Source organism: Apiospora hydei (assembly GCF_038363865.1).
Source record: "Apiospora hydei strain CBS 114990 chromosome Unknown utg000003l_segment0_segment0, whole genome shotgun sequence".
NCBI lineage: Eukaryota > Fungi > Ascomycota > Sordariomycetes > Amphisphaeriales > Apiosporaceae > Apiospora > Apiospora hydei.
The window spans coordinates 553,211-569,362 of record NW_027117362.1 but is presented as its reverse complement, the minus strand read 5'-3'; the positions used below and the strand labels follow the sequence as shown (position 1 = coordinate 569,362).

At 55.5% G+C, this 16,152-nt stretch overlaps 8 protein-coding genes across 8 annotated transcripts; 4 read left to right on the top strand and 4 right to left on the bottom strand.

Moving 5' to 3' along the window:
• Positions 1-1,786: 1,786 nt before the first annotated feature.
• On the bottom strand, positions 1,787-2,693 carry PG997_001968 (uncharacterized protein; the record flags this gene model as incomplete). Its single annotated transcript, XM_066806283.1, has 2 exons — positions 1,787-2,563; positions 2,634-2,693. 2 exons carry the CDS (start codon positions 2,691-2,693, stop codon positions 1,787-1,789), a joined length of 837 nt encoding a protein of 278 aa, XP_066673579.1.
• Positions 2,694-6,995: 4,302 nt separating this feature from the next.
• Positions 6,996-7,265, top strand: PG997_001967 (uncharacterized protein; the record flags this gene model as incomplete). Its single annotated transcript, XM_066806282.1, has 1 exon — positions 6,996-7,265. One exon carries the CDS (start codon positions 6,996-6,998, stop codon positions 7,263-7,265), a length of 270 nt encoding a protein of 89 aa, XP_066673578.1.
• Positions 7,262-8,156, bottom strand: PG997_001966 (NAD dependent epimerase/dehydratase family protein; the record flags this gene model as incomplete). The annotated part of the gene is made up of 2 exons (XM_066806281.1): positions 7,262-7,648; positions 7,701-8,156. The coding sequence occupies 2 exons, from the start codon at positions 8,154-8,156 to the stop codon at positions 7,262-7,264; spliced, it is 843 nt and encodes a 280-aa protein (XP_066673577.1).
• Positions 8,157-9,817: 1,661 nt separating this feature from the next.
• PG997_001965 (uncharacterized protein) lies at positions 9,818-10,342 on the top strand (the record flags this gene model as incomplete). Its single annotated transcript, XM_066806280.1, has 1 exon — positions 9,818-10,342. One exon carries the CDS (start codon positions 9,818-9,820, stop codon positions 10,340-10,342), a length of 525 nt encoding a protein of 174 aa, XP_066673576.1.
• A 601-nt stretch (positions 10,343-10,943) lies between these two features.
• PG997_001964 (uncharacterized protein) lies at positions 10,944-11,263 on the top strand (the record flags this gene model as incomplete). The annotated part of the gene is given in 2 exon segments (XM_066806279.1): positions 10,944-10,959; positions 10,977-11,263. 2 exon segments carry the CDS (start codon positions 10,944-10,946, stop codon positions 11,261-11,263), a joined length of 303 nt encoding a protein of 100 aa, XP_066673575.1.
• A 92-nt stretch (positions 11,264-11,355) lies between these two features.
• PG997_001963 (uncharacterized protein) lies at positions 11,356-11,589 on the top strand (the record flags this gene model as incomplete). The annotated part of the gene is made up of 1 exon (XM_066806278.1): positions 11,356-11,589. The coding sequence occupies one exon, from the start codon at positions 11,356-11,358 to the stop codon at positions 11,587-11,589; it is 234 nt and encodes a 77-aa protein (XP_066673574.1).
• Positions 11,590-12,325: 736 nt separating this feature from the next.
• PG997_001962 (uncharacterized protein) lies at positions 12,326-12,877 on the bottom strand (the record flags this gene model as incomplete). The annotated part of the gene is made up of 1 exon (XM_066806277.1): positions 12,326-12,877. The coding sequence occupies one exon, from the start codon at positions 12,875-12,877 to the stop codon at positions 12,326-12,328; it is 552 nt and encodes a 183-aa protein (XP_066673573.1).
• Positions 12,878-14,432: 1,555 nt separating this feature from the next.
• Positions 14,433-15,359, bottom strand: PG997_001961 (uncharacterized protein; the record flags this gene model as incomplete). The annotated part of the gene is made up of 1 exon (XM_066806276.1): positions 14,433-15,359. One exon carries the CDS (start codon positions 15,357-15,359, stop codon positions 14,433-14,435), a length of 927 nt encoding a protein of 308 aa, XP_066673572.1.
• Positions 15,360-16,152: the final 793 nt, after the last annotated feature.

Genomic DNA, 16,152 nt, shown 5'->3' with positions numbered 1-16,152 from the left:
GGGATTTGAAGAAATGATCTTAATTAAGGGGTCGGTTACAGGGCAGATTGCGGTATTTGATGGCACATACCTGCTTGTATTTCATCCGCGAATGATGAGTACCTGATAGAAAGTTGGCGACAGGCGGTCTTTGAGTTCTCAGGGTCCAAATGAATGAACGTGCCGGTTGACTGTCTGGGTAATACATTCTGATGGCCTAGTTGTCTTGGTATGTACTTGCCACCAGGAATGAATCGTGCTCATGTACAGCATCACGTCCACTGTACTCTGGTGTGCATCTCGGTTTGGGTCGAGGAATGAGGTTGCCTGAAAGTGGGACGAGATATTCCCGTCTAGGACTTTGACTTACATGGGGTTGAGTCGCCCCCCTTTCGGCCTCGAGAAGCTCGGAACCGTCTGCAGTCATACTATCCGTCATCCGTACATACGGACCCCGCAGGCGGGCCCTTCGTCGGGTTATGCATGGTAATTTAGCGCAGCATGGATCAGAGGTGAAAGAAGCAATGCCATGTTTGTTCCCGTATGACTGTTACCTAAAAAGGTGGACGGGGTTTACCCCTGTCGTCGATCTAGGACTCCGAGGGGAGAGGGAGCTTGTAAAGTGCTGTGGGTGTGTATGCCCCGCACAGGTACGACGATGACTGATAAAGTGGTCGCAAGGGGGTGGGTGTGCAGATAGATTGGCGAGTGAGAGTCAGGTACTACCTACCGTAGCTGGCTGGTAGCTTGTCGCGCGGAAGGGGCACGTCGAATGTGGAATGTGTTTGCCTAATTGACCAACACTGATTGATTGCTTGACTGGCACGTTTTCGTGATTGATCAAATTGATGGGCGGCCTGGTCCGGTCCTTACCCTGTCCAGCTGGAACTGTCCCCGGATGTCGGCGAAGGAGCTAGGTACTGCACTGTAAGTGTAAAAAATGTCGGAGCCTGGCAAGCTGGCTACGTAGGTAGCTGGCAAACCATCCAGCAAGCACCGAGAAAGAGGAAGGGAAAAAGCAATGTCTAGTGCGGTTGGTTGCGACTGACGACTGGCTGGCCAGGAGCCGATTGGATTGATTGATGAAAAAAATGCCTAACTACCAGATTGGGGAATGCTCCGAAGGATCGCGGGGTTGACTCCTTCAATGCAATCAACGCGCGTTGGACAAATGTTTGGAGCAGACGGGAGACAAAGAATTCTGGCTGCGCATGCCCGTAGCTTGCGATGAGGGGCAGTGGAGGGGCAGCTCTCGCTCTGTCTCGCTTTCTCGCAGGGGTCCCCGTGTGAGTCACGGCGGGCGCAGAAAGGGCCATGGCACTAACAGTAGGCTCCCGTACCAAGAGATCGTGCCCACTTTGACTTACACGGAGTTGGTCGCTCGGCTATGCGAAAAACGGCTTGCGTACAGGCAACCGACAGAGATATCGGGTTTGGCCCGTTGATTGTAGGACGAGGAATGAAGTTACTGGAGTGCATTTGTCAATTCCCCAGAGCGAAGGGTTGGTAGCGGGCGACAGGCAAGGAATGCGAGGACCATGCGAGTCGTTGGTGTTCCAACATGTCGCAATACGGTTCATACGGTCGCAATGACGAGAAGACAGCAGATATGACTTGCGCAATGATGTATAAGCTATCTAATACTTTAGAAGTCAAAAAGAAAAAGTCATCCAAAACGTAATATCGCGACAATAGCCCAAAAATTCCAGTCCAAATACAAGTGTCGCCGGGTATCCTGGTAGTAAAACAATCCCAATCCAGAAAACGCCTTTTTGCTTGTAGTTATAATATAATTTGCGCGACACCTTTAGTACTGCCGCCGGTACCGCGTATCATCGTACACCGCGGTGGAATTCCTCCGCTCCATGCGCGCCAGCAGCCGCTCGCGCTGCGCCGCCTCCTCGCGCTGCGCAAGGTCCTCCTGGACGCGCCGCTCCGTGCGCCGGCGCTCGCGCTCCAGCTCGGCGGCGGTCTGGTTGCCGATGCGCACGTGCTTCATCGCGTCGCTGAGCTGGTCGACGGGCGGGCGCACCGAGACGGAGCCGCGGCGGTAGGGCTTGGGCGCCGGCGGCACCGCGGGCCGGCTCGCGATCGCCTCGTTCTGCCGCTCGATCTTGCTCTTGACTTGCTGCCGCCGCAGGGCCTCCTTGGTCTTGGCCATCTCGCGCTCGAGTTTGGCTAGGCGCTCCCCTTCCGAGGAGGCGTTGCTGCCGACGGTGCCGGCCCGGCTCGAGGTCTTGGAGGTGCTGCTGCTGCCGCGGTGGTGGCTCGAGCTGCGGCGGGTGTCGCGGGTGTTGCTGCTGATCTCGATGTGGACGCCCGGGCGACGGGGAGGTGAGGAGTACTCGGCGCGCGAGGGCGAGGTGCTGTAGTAGGTGGGTGGTGTGACTGGCCGGTAGGCGTCCTCGACTACCACGCTCCGCCGCCGTTGGGAGGGCTTGCGGCCGACCTCGACGACGTTGCTGCCGGTAGGGTAGTATGAGCCCGAGCGCCTCTTGTGTGATCCTTCGCTGCCCGAGTAGACGTAGCCGGTGTCGGAAAGAGGTGGTGAGGGTGGGGAAGAGGTTGGCGCCCCGCCTCTCGTCTTGGTTGTGGCGGAACTCTTGCGTCTGTCGGCAGGGCCGGTTGTGGTGGGAGTTGGAGCACAGGTTGACCTCCCGCTCCTCGTGGAGCTGGTTGCCCCGCTGGCTGTAGTAGTAGTGTTTCTCGCACATGGTGTCGTTGGGTCGGCTAGAAAGTCGCCGAGCCTGTGGGGGGATTTGGTTGGATAACTACAGGTGCAAGCCGTGACTGGTGACTGCGGCTCTGTGTGTGGTGGTTATGAGCGGGCGCGAGGTGTGTCGAGCTTCTTGGCTGCTGGTACTCCACGGATGTGTGGGTGTCGCGGCTGCGCTTGGTGTTGGTTATGGTGTTGTTGATGGTGACTCTAGGTGTGGAAGAAGAAGAAGCCACGGCTATATCGTCAATCGACTGTGTCGGATACGAGAGAATGTTTTTGTTGTTGGATCCCGTGGTTCAGCAGAGGCATGACATCGAGAAAGGAGATGTCGTGATGGGGTCAAGGTGGGATGGATTGGAATTTGAAGCAGGGGGCCTGGAAAGGGAAGTTGGTTGTTGCCTGGCCGAGTTGCAGAGGATGGTATGCAGTATGGTATGCAAGTAAGTAGTTATATAGTCTGGAGAGGGTGGTAATGGGAAGATGCTGGTGGGAGTGAATCTAAGACAACATAAAAGAAGATCTCGAGGCGGGCCTGTTGCCTTATATGTGGATAGGCAATACCTTCGACGGACGCGACCAGTCCTAGAACTTTTTTGTTTCCTGCGATCCAATCGCTAGCACAAAGCGACGTACCCGTCTTGCAGGTCCGCCCTGTCCCAGCTCTTCGTGTAGTGGGGCATGGGTGCTTGGGGTGTAAGCCAGCCAGTCACGCAGTGTGGCTTTGTCGTAGCATACTGGCCATGATCGCTGCCTGTCTGCCTGCATGGCCAGGGTGCCGCGCTTTCTCGTAGCTCGTGAGCTACGGCAGCAGCCATACGCTAGAACCAGTTCGGCCGCCGAAGGGGCTGATGATTGGGATGACACACCGGGAGAGAGCAGGGTCTAACTGAAAAGGACAAGCGCGGACAGAGGCCTTGGAGGCCCTGGTAGATGAGCCAATGATGGAAACTTCAGCTTGGAGGCTTAGCAATCCTCCTCTCGATGTAGCCGTTTACACCAAGCCTCTTTTCTCCTCCCATGCTTCCAAAGCGGGCTGCCTAGGGTCTTGCTGACAAGAGGGAACCAAGCGAAAACCAACGCTCAAGCTGGAGGTCCAGTCTGTTCATCCATCCAGGAATCAATTGATTGACCCGTGACCACAGGACGATCCGACGGTTGGGTATTGCGAAACCGAAGGGATGGCCCCCCAAGAGGCAGCCAGCCCGTGCACGCCATTCGGCCTCCCCCGCGATTTCCAGCGCGCGGGTAATTCTAAATGGCACTGATGGGCGACCGACGGATTGGAACAGGCCCAATTAAGGTGCAAAAATAGATGTTGACAGATTCTTGTTTCGCGTTTCATCCATTCCCTTGCTGCTGATCATCGCATGTTTCTCCTGAGGAATCAATGCGCGGTAGCTCTGTAGCTCTCTGTCAACTGCCACAGGAACTAGAAGGAAAACCAATGCAAACACCTTAACCTAGAGATGCGATTGATTCTCTCGGCAAATGGATGTTCAAATGCTTGAGTCATCCTTAGCTTCCGCAGCTTCAATTGAGACTACTGCAGTCATTAGGTGCAGTGGTGGCCAGTCATTGGAGATCTGTGACCAAATGTTGCGCATACACCCACCGCCCACTCTTCGCACCAGGCAAGCAAGCAAGCAAATCGGGTCACCGAGGGACTGGTTTGGTCTGGCCTCTTCACCAGTGGTCCGACCCAGACTCCCACCCTTCCCGTCTGCCGTCGTCTCCAGACGCCAGGGGAGAGTCGATCTCGGGTGCGCCAAATGGGTCGCCGGCGTGCGTGCTCACCTTTGCTCACCAAGCGTATCGTCATAGGTCATAGGCTAGAAGCTCGAATGCGGCAGTGCAAAGAACAAGAGCTTGTCTCTGGTCTGCTTCTCTGAGTGCCCCGCCACGATACAAAAACAGCCCGTGCAATAGTACAGTGGATTATCCGTTCAGCTGCAACTCACTGCCACAAAAGCCAGAGATAACGGCTACAGGGTTTTGCTACTATTGCTCCGACTCGACGTATGCGAGACATATTGATCTCGTCATAGGTGCAGGCCTCGAATCCGCATTGTTTCCACGTAGCAAATGCGAATTCCGACATGTTGCTCCAAGCCCGACTCCAGACTCGCTGAGCAAGTGCTCAGGGCCGATTGCAAACAACTTGATCAGTGGAATTGATGCAGTGGAAAAGTCGCAGTGGGGTTTTGGCCCACGGCTGCCTGGTTTTGCTGGGACCGCGCTTCTGGGAGTCCAATCCCAGGCGACTTGACTGACTCAATGACCACCAGGCCACCCATCCAGTTCCGTTCCCGCGCATACAGCGTCTGTCTGTCGGGTCAAAACAAGAGACCATCCGAACATTCAAACTGAAGTGGAAAAACCGCCCTCACTCTTGTCCGACTCTAAAACATCTCATTCCCCATTAGCCGCTCTCTCGACGACCGCTACTTCGGCCATGATAAGACGACCCTTGCTCGTATTGCCCCGCAGGCCAATGGACCAGACAGGACTCGCGCGCGCACACATTCCCAACCAAGTCCTACATGACAACCCATTTTCCACTATCCAGTTGCCTGCTACCACCAACGTCACCAGTTGCAGGTTCTAGAATCTCGAGTCCTACAGACACCGCCAACCTCTGGCCGACAACTCACACGCAATCATCATTTCAGTCCTTGTCGAAGACACCGCCGCGTCAGCGTCTCGGCAGACCTCATCCTCTGTCGTCGCATCTCGTCAAGATTACGGCGCAAGCAATGCATGGGTCGTTTGCCTGCTTATCTCCCCTCCCCATGTCGCACATGATCAACCTGGGTTCCTGACGGTCCTGTGCCTCCTCCGCTGTACGAATGTAGTAACTTGTAGAGCGCCCCAGACGATGTCGCTACCTTGAATCTCACGGCTTCTGCGACGACGGCCCCCAAATGCCATGCGGTCAGCACCTTCGTCTTTTTCTTGATACTGCGCCGCCTCCAAAAGCCCGCCTTGGAGGCCGCCCGCGAATCTTTACTACACCGCGTCGTGAATTGAGCGCGAGAGCATCGTCTTGCAGATTATCAATGTCGCATACACCCTCCATGGTGTTGTGGCAAAAGCATTGATTGACAATCCATACAGCAAGCCGAGTGGATTCAGCCTTACCCTCCAGCATCTCCACCGCCGCCAAGGCAGATTTTGGGAACGGGACACCAGTTTGTGTGCGACAAACACCCATCCCTGTTTTCTCCCTTTCGTTTCCGTCAAAGGTTGCAGATTGCCGGGATTGCTTGCGGCTGGGTGGCAGTGCCAACAACAACCACCACCGTCCACATCCCGCAATGCCGAGCGTTTTATTGCAGCGGTAATGTCCGACATTGCGGCTGAATGGCCAGCAACGACATCATTCTATCTGGTCATGCGTCTGCGCGCGCTCTTCTTCCCAGCCTGCTTCAATGATCGGCACGTCGGCGATTGAAACGCATTCTTGGTTGATTCTAAGGTGAATGCGCAACACGTACAGCCTTGCTTCGCGGATCGTGTCGTCATTGTGTAACTCGCGGCACCTCCCGATGTTGCAAGGCTCTCTTGTCAATCAGGGACCGTACGCCTTTCAGAAACTAGCCACGTCAGTAGGCGAGAATATTGGCAATCTCATCACGATTCCGGTCCCCCTCAAGCATACAGCTTTCGACATGTCAAGTCAAGAACTTGTTGATCGGCCAGCTTTTCAAGTCTTGGTCGCGAGGAGCGGGTTCAACGGATCACGAGCATATTTCTTCACCGACTTCCTGGATGTCGCTTGTTTGATACTGTGCGGATTGACCAATATTCAAAGGCCTCGATAGGCTGTAAGTCCTTGCTATGTTAGATTGCCACCGTCTCTTCAGATCCAGCTCTGACCCCGTGTAATCGCTTACGCACCACGTGCCCGTCTGGTCCGCGCAGAGCCTCACTTGTGCAATCACGTAAGATAACAGGCCATCTCACTATGGCGATGACAAGATCTCTGTGTGATTCTCTATGCCCCCATGCTCTGACGGTACATGCGCAACTGTTCACTTTGTTTCGAATTCGTTCGTGAATCTTCTGCCAGCATTGGTGACTGACAGTGTTGTCCCATTGAATCCATGCCCATCATCTTCGCATATACTGCAATCAGAAGCAACACCCATGGCAATTCCGGATGATGCTAGGTAATGCACCTTGATTCCTCTGTGATGTACCGCCAAGGTCTCGGTGGGCCATTCGCGTCTTCCTCTTTTCGCCCCCTTACTTTTCCTGCTTGCCAGCGTTTTCCTTCTCCCACCTCAGGTACGCCGGAATGACTTCGTCCATCGTCGCGAAGAAGGACACGTGCTCCGGCTCCCCACCCGGGCCGCCGCATCTTGGACGCCCGGATGCGCAGGTTGGCGCCCAGGCCGTGCGCGATGTGCGTGGCCCAGCTGTCCGGCGGCGGCGGCGGCGGCGCGTCTGGGCCGTAGTTGTCCCCGCCGAACAGCACCCGTCGCGCGACCTCGGCGGTGCTGACGGAGTTCACCACCTCCCCCTCGCGGCCGTCCGCCGCTCGGGCGATGAGGCCGTGCTTGGCTAGCAGGGGGCGATGCCGGTCATCCAGTTGCGGCGGTACAGGGTGTCGACGGCGGAGGCGAAGTAGTATGCGCTCTCACCCCAGACTGGGAAAGGCGGCTCGGTCTTGTTGTAGCTACCGGTGAGTGTGGCGAGTGCATTGTCAACCAAGACCATGTACATCCGCGCGAAGTCGCGCACGTGGATCATGCCCATGGCGTTCTCGCCTTCGCCAATCACGAAGGCGGAATGGAAAGCGCGGACACATTGGAAGAGCGCTGGCATCGTGATGGGTACGGGTGTCCGACCGAGGGGCTGATTCCTGTCACGCCCGCTGGCGATAGGATGGCCACGTTGACATGGGCCGCGGCCGACAGGGCCAGCTGCACGGGAGGTTGGCAGAGTTAGCTGATTTTGCCTTTTTCGTCTTCTCGTTAAAGAGTGCATACTCTAGACTTACCTTGTCCGTGACTCGGTGCACAGCCGTATCGGGCATCGAGACTAGCTGCTCGCTGTCCTCTATATCATCCCACACCTTCTCTGACTTCGTGCCGCCGGGCTCCCGCAAGTCGCAGATCAAGTACGCGCCCGAGGTATGTATGAAGTACGGCTTCATCTCACTGCCCTCACCCTCGCGACTCTGCAGGCCCCGGAGGACCGCCTTGATCGTCTCGTCGTGCGTGATGTCCGCGCCCGCGTTGATCACGATGTCGACACCGCGACATGTGGACTCGATCAGGTCCAGGTTCGCGAAGACGCCGACTACGGGCTGCACTTGCGTGTACTTAGCCGTGACCCTGGCCGCCTTTTCCTGGTCCCGGGCTAGGACTTGGACTTGGATTCCAACGTTGGCTAGGTGTGATGACCCGGCCAGGAGGTCGAGGATGGCGCCGCCCATGTGGCCTGTGCCGCCCATGCTAGAACTAGTGTCAGGAACCGGTGGCTGAGCGTGCATGCAAGTACGAGCTTGCCATGGTCATCTAGATCGGGCAGTGCTAGAGGATCAGGGGTCCAAACTTGCATGAAGATCTTAGGCATCTTGGCGAAGAGTGGATGACGGCGTCAAGAATATGCGGAGTCGTGATCGCCAAATAGGTTAATGATCGACAACTTATCGACAATCGTGTTTCCTGGTCGTATCGCAACACTGCCTTGGAGTGTCTTGTATTAAAGATGTCCGAGGAATAAAGAAGGCAAGAGAGGGGAGCGCAATGTATTGCTTTCAGCGCTCTTCATTCCGTGACACAACAGTACCCCTCACATAATTCTTCCCACTTGCAGATGGAATCATCTTGTGTCTGAGCCGAGGTGTGGGGACTTGCGGCACAGCGAGGTTATCGTCCACGGAGGATGCTGCCATCACCACGAGTGTTGGCGCACTCTATCGCCCTTGCATTAGGTCCCAAACACTTAGTATGCCTACGTTCTCGGCCGAATATACAGCGTCATGATTTCAGGCAACAGAATAGCATACTCCTCCCTGATAGCCGGAGCAACGCCGACTCGGAACTCGCATCGCCACCGTCACTAAGGCTACCAAAGCCCGCCGTGTCGCATGCCACCGCGGGTGAGACGAGTTACAGACCACGCGCAATCAGCACGGATTAGGTAATGGGGACCTCCCAATGACATCTGTCAATGCGATGGGCGAGTGTCCAGGAGCAGAGAGATGGCCCCTGACCCAACACGCCGACGCAATCAAGACAATGATGGCTTTTCGGCGAAGTTCGTATCGCCTCGGTTCACCTGCGACGACCGTGACTAGTGGTAGACCTCGCACTCAATTTAAAAATCATTTGTCTGGCAATTGGTTGAAACGGATCCATCTCTCCGGCCGGCTTCGCCGCCGTATGCGGCCCCCAGGGTCGGCAGAAAGATACCCTGCCCCCTATCTGCAGCGTTTACGAAATGAGAATGGCATCCTCCCGCATCAAGCCAAATGCGGTCTTTCTGCATGAGAAAGTAAATTGTGGACCACTGGTTCGTTTTGTGTTGAGACCAGACGCCAGCATCGTGCCCGAGCTTTTCGGTCTACTAGCCCCTGAAGGCTCAAGGCACAATCCACGGCGGGGGATAACGGCCCCTGCGCTAGGAACTTGAAGCTAATGCAATGATCTATGAGAAACAGATGCACTTATGGTACGGAAATGCGCATGAGGGCATTATCCCGATCTTACCTATTTCGCTGGGCTGGCTTGCTAACTGGAGATCACCAACATCATCTCCTCGGGCTATATCAGATGCTATGGTGCCCCTACCCGGGCCAGGGTTTCCTCTCACCTGTTGACTTTGCATTCTTTCTTTTCCATATACCCTCCTCTTTACTCTCTCAGCAGGCAATTGGCGTTGATACCAAGACTTTCATATTCAGTGGCAACAGCGATCCCTCCCTCGGGCCTTTTCTTTTTCTTTTTCGATACCCACACTACACACGTACCTGTGATACCCTGTGCTTGACGCACACATTCTCTCTTTATCTTTCATTTGTCACACACATATACACATATATATATAGTCAGAACATCACTCATTGATACCCCACACAACAACGACAACTCCTACTCTGTACACACAACCATGGCCTGGGGCAAGAAAAAAGAAGAGGAAGAGGACGACGTCGACCTCGAGTCCGGCGAGGGCGCCAAGGCCAAAAAGTCCAAGAAGAACAAGAAAGGCAAGAGCAAAGACGCCGAAGCCGAAGGCGAGGACGATGGCGAAGACGGCGGCAAGAAGAGCAGCAAACACAACCGCCACCGCTCCGCGACCATCACGGCCCTGATGGAGACGCGCCAGCAAGCCTCGGACCAGTACGCGCAGGCCCAGAAGGCGGAGCGGGCGTACCTGGCCAAGAAGCACGCCTCGGAGGCGCGCACCAACTACACCGAGACCAAGACGCACTTCGCCGAGGCCTTCTCGCACCTCGCGGCGGGCTTTCGCGGGCTGTGGCACGTGATCCGGACGCTGCCGCATATCATGGCGCACCGGCGCGCGGAAGGAAAGCGCAAGGCGGAGTTGGCGAGGAGGGCGCGCGCGGAGGAGAGGATGCGGAAGTTGGAGGAGCAGTTGGCGCGGGATGCGGAGGGGGCGGCGGGGGAGGGGTAGGGAGGGGAGAAGGAGGAGAGGGCGAAGAAGTAGGGGGAGAGGCCGTATAGGGGTACGGGTGGTAAGGCGTTGGGGTGGAAGCAGAGACGGGCTCTGAGATGGTATACCAGTTGCAATTTCTCTGTTTTGTCACATGTTGTACTGTGTATTGTCTGCAGCAGCAAGGAACGAGAACTTCTCTCCCACTGGTGCAGGTATCACGGTGGGTTCGGAATGCAATTTTCATTTTCCTTTAATCAATAACAATGTCTCTCACGCCTTACGGGAACAAATCTGGATTGTCCGATTCTGGGCAGCATCAAACTCAAGCAACCTTCACTAGCTCATTGATTATGGGACGCTTGGCCGACAGGCCATGGAGGTGCATACGAAGGGGACCAACAAACTCCAAAGCTGTTCACAGCATATCAGGCCAGAAGTAACGTTGCTATGGGTAATGAACTCCCCTGCCCCTCCAGATAAAAGCCAGACGGGCCATTTAGTAGTGTACCTGTTCGAGTTGTACGACAACAGCCTCTAGGTTGGCGTCATCTTCCAGATCACCGAGGACGACGAAGGCAAGCCCCGTGTCCAGCGCCTCACGGTCCTCAATACCTACCAGATGAACCGCGCCAACTGTCTGGCCCAGACCCAGGGGTCATCGGGCGCATCCTGGAGCAGGGCGACATCGCGCTCAAGCCCGGCGCCGACTGGGGTGGCCTGCGGCACGAAGATCTGCCCGGCCGCGACGGGTATCTGGTTGGCCGGGCACGTCGTGTTCGCGCTCGTGTGAGAGTTCTGCCGGCGCGCCCAGGGGCCGAGTACCGCGACATGCTGACCGCCCCGAACACGGAGGGTTTGTGGCGGCGGTTCCAAAAGGCCTTCGGATTCGACACGTACCGCCAGCACATGCTGTCCGCCTGCGCGCAGGAGGCCGCCTAGAAGTCCGAGTGCGAGGGCCGCCTCGCCATCGAGCTGCCCGGCTACAAGCTGTATGACCCGGGTCCCACACCGAGGACCTACTGCTGCCAGAGATGCCTGAGCTTGATTTGGACCAGGCCGGGGCCGACGGCTCCGGTCAAGGCCATGGGTCGGGTGGTGGTACCAACAGTAACAACACCGGAAACATTAGCAACACTGGCAACAACAACAACGGCATGCGGGGTACTGGCGCGGCAACCGAAAGCATGAATATTGAACCGTCGGATCTGACCGACCTTACGGAGCTGGACAACCGGTCGGCATCGGTGGAAGACCAAGGCTCTTGAGCGCTTGAAACAGCTACCAACGAATTCACCGACATTGAACAACCCGAGATGCGCAAGTCCTGATTTACTGGTTACGAGGTTTTCGTAAATATATCTATATAAGTAAATGAGAGTCTGAAATTTTGAATTGTTTTTAGAGTCTAGGGGGTATTGGGGTATAATACCTCCTTTTTGAGTCGATATGTGTTGGGTTTGCTCGGTTTTGAGTTACTTGCTTCTGCTGGCCTGCGCTGGTATGAGTCGAAAAGCAAAAGAATAAAAAAAAGTAAAAAAAGTCAATCTATATAAGTAAGAGAAACCAAAAGGGACCAAGGGAAGGGCTTCAGATGTACAGAAACGTTTTAGCAGTGACAAAACGGTTTAATTCCCTTGTCAGGTTACATTATGTCACCGCAGTTTGCAAATTGAGATTCTTTCAGTTTTCGCTTTGAACAAGGGGTTCGATTCCTAAGCCTCAAGGCACCTTCTGTAATATACATTGCGAGCTCCATCAGTTCTGACAGTGGTAGCGAGCCCATCCGAGAGGCCGATAAAGGCGATCAACCCCTTCCCTGAACCAGGAACCCGTTCCTTCCCCCAACACCCAAAGGATCCGATATAAAAAACAAAAGCCAAAAAAGCCGAGGCCATCCCATAACTAGTATATATACACAACAGGATTCCAGAATCGAAAAAATGGGTATACACAGTGTTTTTTCTCAGTAGTAGTCAATGCTCTGACCTGACGAGCATTTGTTTACACGTAGGAGATCTCGTCGACGTTGAAAGCAGCAGCCTTGGCGGTGTTGTTCTTGGCCGGCGCAGCGGTGGGCGCGGGGGTGGCGGCCGGGGCGGCGGACGCAGTGGTCGTGGCGCCGGCCCCGGCGCCGGAGCCGTTGCCCTTGGCGCCGCCGGTGATGAGGGGCAGGACGATGTTGAGGGCGCTGTCGACGATGCCCTGGAAGTTGGAGGCGCCGGGGATGAGGCCCATGACGGTCTTGACGATGCTCTTGATGCCTTCGGTGCCGCCGACAGCGTTGAGGATGTCCTGGATGACGTCCTGGACCTTGAAGTCGGCGGCCTGGAAGTCGTCACCGACGGAAGAAATGGAGGGGTTCTGCTTGTCGGCCAGGGCTTGGAGGAGCTCGCTGATCTTGGGGCCGACCTCCTGCAGCTTGGCAAGGCCGTCCTGGGTCTCCTCGGCGCGGCGGGCCAGGGCCAGGTCGGCGCTGTTGTCGACGGCGGCGCGCAGGGGGCTGGCGGCCGCGACGGCGACGAGGGCGGAGGTGATGATGGCGAAGAACTGCATCTTGACTGATTTGGCGAGAAAGGTGGAGTAGTTTGGTGGGTTGTTGTGTTTGAGTGATCTCAAAAAAGAGTGGGCTAATTTGGCTTAAGAGGGAATGAATATGTTGCAGCTAGTGCGACGGTGTGAGATCAACTCAAAGAATGTAGAAAAGAAGGGAATAGAAGGATTTGGTTGTTGGAGTGAAGGTTGGTTGGTTGGCTGGATGAAGAACAAAAAACATAAGACTTCATGTCGGGCGAGACGGATTATATACACAGGACGTTGCTATTTGCCGTAGCATTTTCGTTGAGCGTGAGGGAGCAGTATTCCCCAGTTTGCCTCAACTTCAATTTGCGCAGAGGTGCCGAAAGGTCACAAGCGAGGTACCAGTAGCGCTCCCGTCCCACCCCGATTGCTGCGGTCAAGGTTGCATCTTCAGTTGTCAAAACCACCACAGCACGCCATAGCCGATAATGCCGACACATTGACCTTTTTGGTTGTTCTTTTGCTTTTCGACTCATAATTACCAGCGCAGGCCAGCAGAAGCAAGTGACTCAAAGCCGAGCAAACCCAACATATATCGACTCAAAAAGAAGGCATTCTACCCTAATACCCCCAGACTCTAAAAACAATTCAACATTTACGACGCTCATGGACTAGCAAATCCTTCATGGCGGCCGGAGAATGCGCAGGAAAAATGACACATGATTGAGCCTCCGGGTTGCATCGCGGGTGGGCACAGGGAACAGGGGCTGTTCAGGAGCCTTGGTGCTTGGGGCTAGGTCCTCCTCTAGGACCTCCCCCCATGTCACCATAATCGCCCGAGTGGACCCCCCGACAGCCTGGCTGGCCTGGCAGCTTGTTAGCGCATGAAACCTATAAGACCCTCATTCGCCAGATTGGGTGAAGGCTGGAATAGCATCCGAACCCTTATACAACTGCCGACAGGGATCGCGGGCCTATCAAGAGGCCAACGGGCCGGCTCCACTGCTGGCAGCGAAACGACCAAGCACTGAACACACTCTCCACTCGGCTCAGCTAGAACGCATGAAGCTTGGCGTTTGCGCCCCCAAGCAACCCAAGCACTCAGTTCACCTGCACAATTTAGACTTCACTCAGCCTCGAAACTCCAGCAGGCATTGGCAGGTGCCAAACGGGCCCGTGAGTGGCTAAAATTGGAAATTAAAGAGGCAAATGGTGTTTAGCGGAGGCCTGGGGCGGATGCCTCCGTGGCGACAGTACGCACATGGCCGTCAACAGCACGATTATCACTGGCCGACCAGACCCGGCAGCGATCGGAATATCACTGTGATGCCAAGATGCGCTCAGGGGTTTGAAACAGGCACGACTCGCAGATAAACAGTTCCTCAGCCTGACCATATGGGACGTTTTTCCCTCTCTGTTTCCCTTTTGAGTTATCCTATCGATAGATCGCTAGCTGGGGTTGATACGGGGAAGCTGAGCTGATAACGCCATAGTGGCGCGCAGCCCAGGACCAAGACCAACGATGACCGGGTTTTCCCTTTTCTTGCCTCCCTTCCTTCCCCTCTTTCTCCCCCTTTCCCTCTCCCCAGACCTAGGACCCGACCGCGACCCCGACCGCGGCCACGCTCACGTCGTTGGCGGCGACCGCGGTCTCGGTCTTCTCGGTCTCGCGCCGCCGCCTCTCCCTCTCGAACACGCACGTCGCCACGATCTCCTCGAGCTGCGTCATGTTTATTGGGCGGCGCGCGAGTATGGTGAGGCAGCCGTCTCCTTTCATCTTGCATCCCCCATTCGATCCCTCGAACTTGGCGATCGTCGTGCCAGAGTATGCACCCGACGATGCTTCGAGCTTCAGTCCTCCTTTGCCGCGGCTGCTGCAGTTGAAGAAAGAGGTGGACTCGTTCTGCCAGCGCAGCCGTCCTAGGCCTGTCGCGCTGTCGAAGTCCTTCTTGTATCGCTGAGTGTTGCTGCTACCGGCACCCCCGAGATGCAGCGTCACGTCCATCTTCGACGTGGTGAAGGTGTGGTAGTGCACCGTGGCGAGCTCCGGGCCTGACGCGTCGCCCCGGCGGACTGACATGTGCGGCGGGCTGGACGACGACAGCCACGAGCGGTGCCTGGTGGCTCGGACGACGGTGAAGAGAACTTTCGAGCAGCTTGGATCCGATATGATATAGTCCTTACCCTGCGCCGTAAAGAGCAACCTCTGGGGCGGAGGCGGTGCGAATCCGGGTGCTTGCGTATAGTTCTGCTGCGGGGCGCCATTCATCATCATTCTCATCGCGGGTGGTGGTGGTGGTGCTGCCGCTGGGTGACCGTTTGTCGGGATTTGCCCGTATGGCGACCCGGGCGCCTGATGATAATCTGGCCGGCGCGCAGGTTGTACCCAGACCGGATACGGTGGTGCGTCGTGTTGTTGTTGCTGTGGCTGCATCGGCGTGCCGTTGGTTGGTGATGAAGCCGGGTAATAGCTAAGGGACGGACTTCGTGCTGCTGCGCTGTAAGACGTGGTGGACATTGGGCAGGAGCAAGGGGAAGTGATTGATGATAGGCATCATTGATATAGCGGAGAAGAAGACACCAGCGTATATACCGGCTTGTTGCCCGTATCCGTAAATTAAGGTGGGCGCAAGTGTTTGATGCATACGGCGTATGGCCGCTGTCGCCGACGAGGCCTGGTAACTGGTCAGCCGCTGATCTCCTTGGCATCCAAGCTAATCTGCCCTTATCACACACCTAATTGGCAGTGTTCTAAGCTGGTACGATTGGCTGGTGCCACGTGCTCTGCTTCACAGCTCCTCTTATGTCACCCACTGGTCTTTCCCCTTGATGGTGCCAACGCTGCCTTTGATATAAACACACTTGCCACGAATGATTGACAGGGCTTTTTGTCTAATCAGGCCTCATTTCCAGTAGAATAAGCATCATATCATGGCACTGAACATTCCCTAATTTGTATATGACAGCATAACTTGGTGTTGTCGCCGTCAGGGGGTAACTTCACTAACAGCCTTGCTTTAAAAACAGAAACATTAACCGGATGATGCCCACTCCCGTATATCGGATATGCTCAACACAGCCATGCTATTAAGTTTGTGATGGTGGTGTTTGCCTGTATCCTGCCATCATAGCTATTGGTCGGAGAGGTTTGCTCTTATTTAGGGGCCGCCGCTCCTTGCTTCGAGCAAACATTCGAGTTCCTGTCAGATCTGGACCTCGACAGATTGTTCATCTTCTTAAACTATGATTGTCCCATTCTTTTACACTTTTTCCTTGTCAGCTTACAGCTTTATGCGAGCCAACCACTCGAA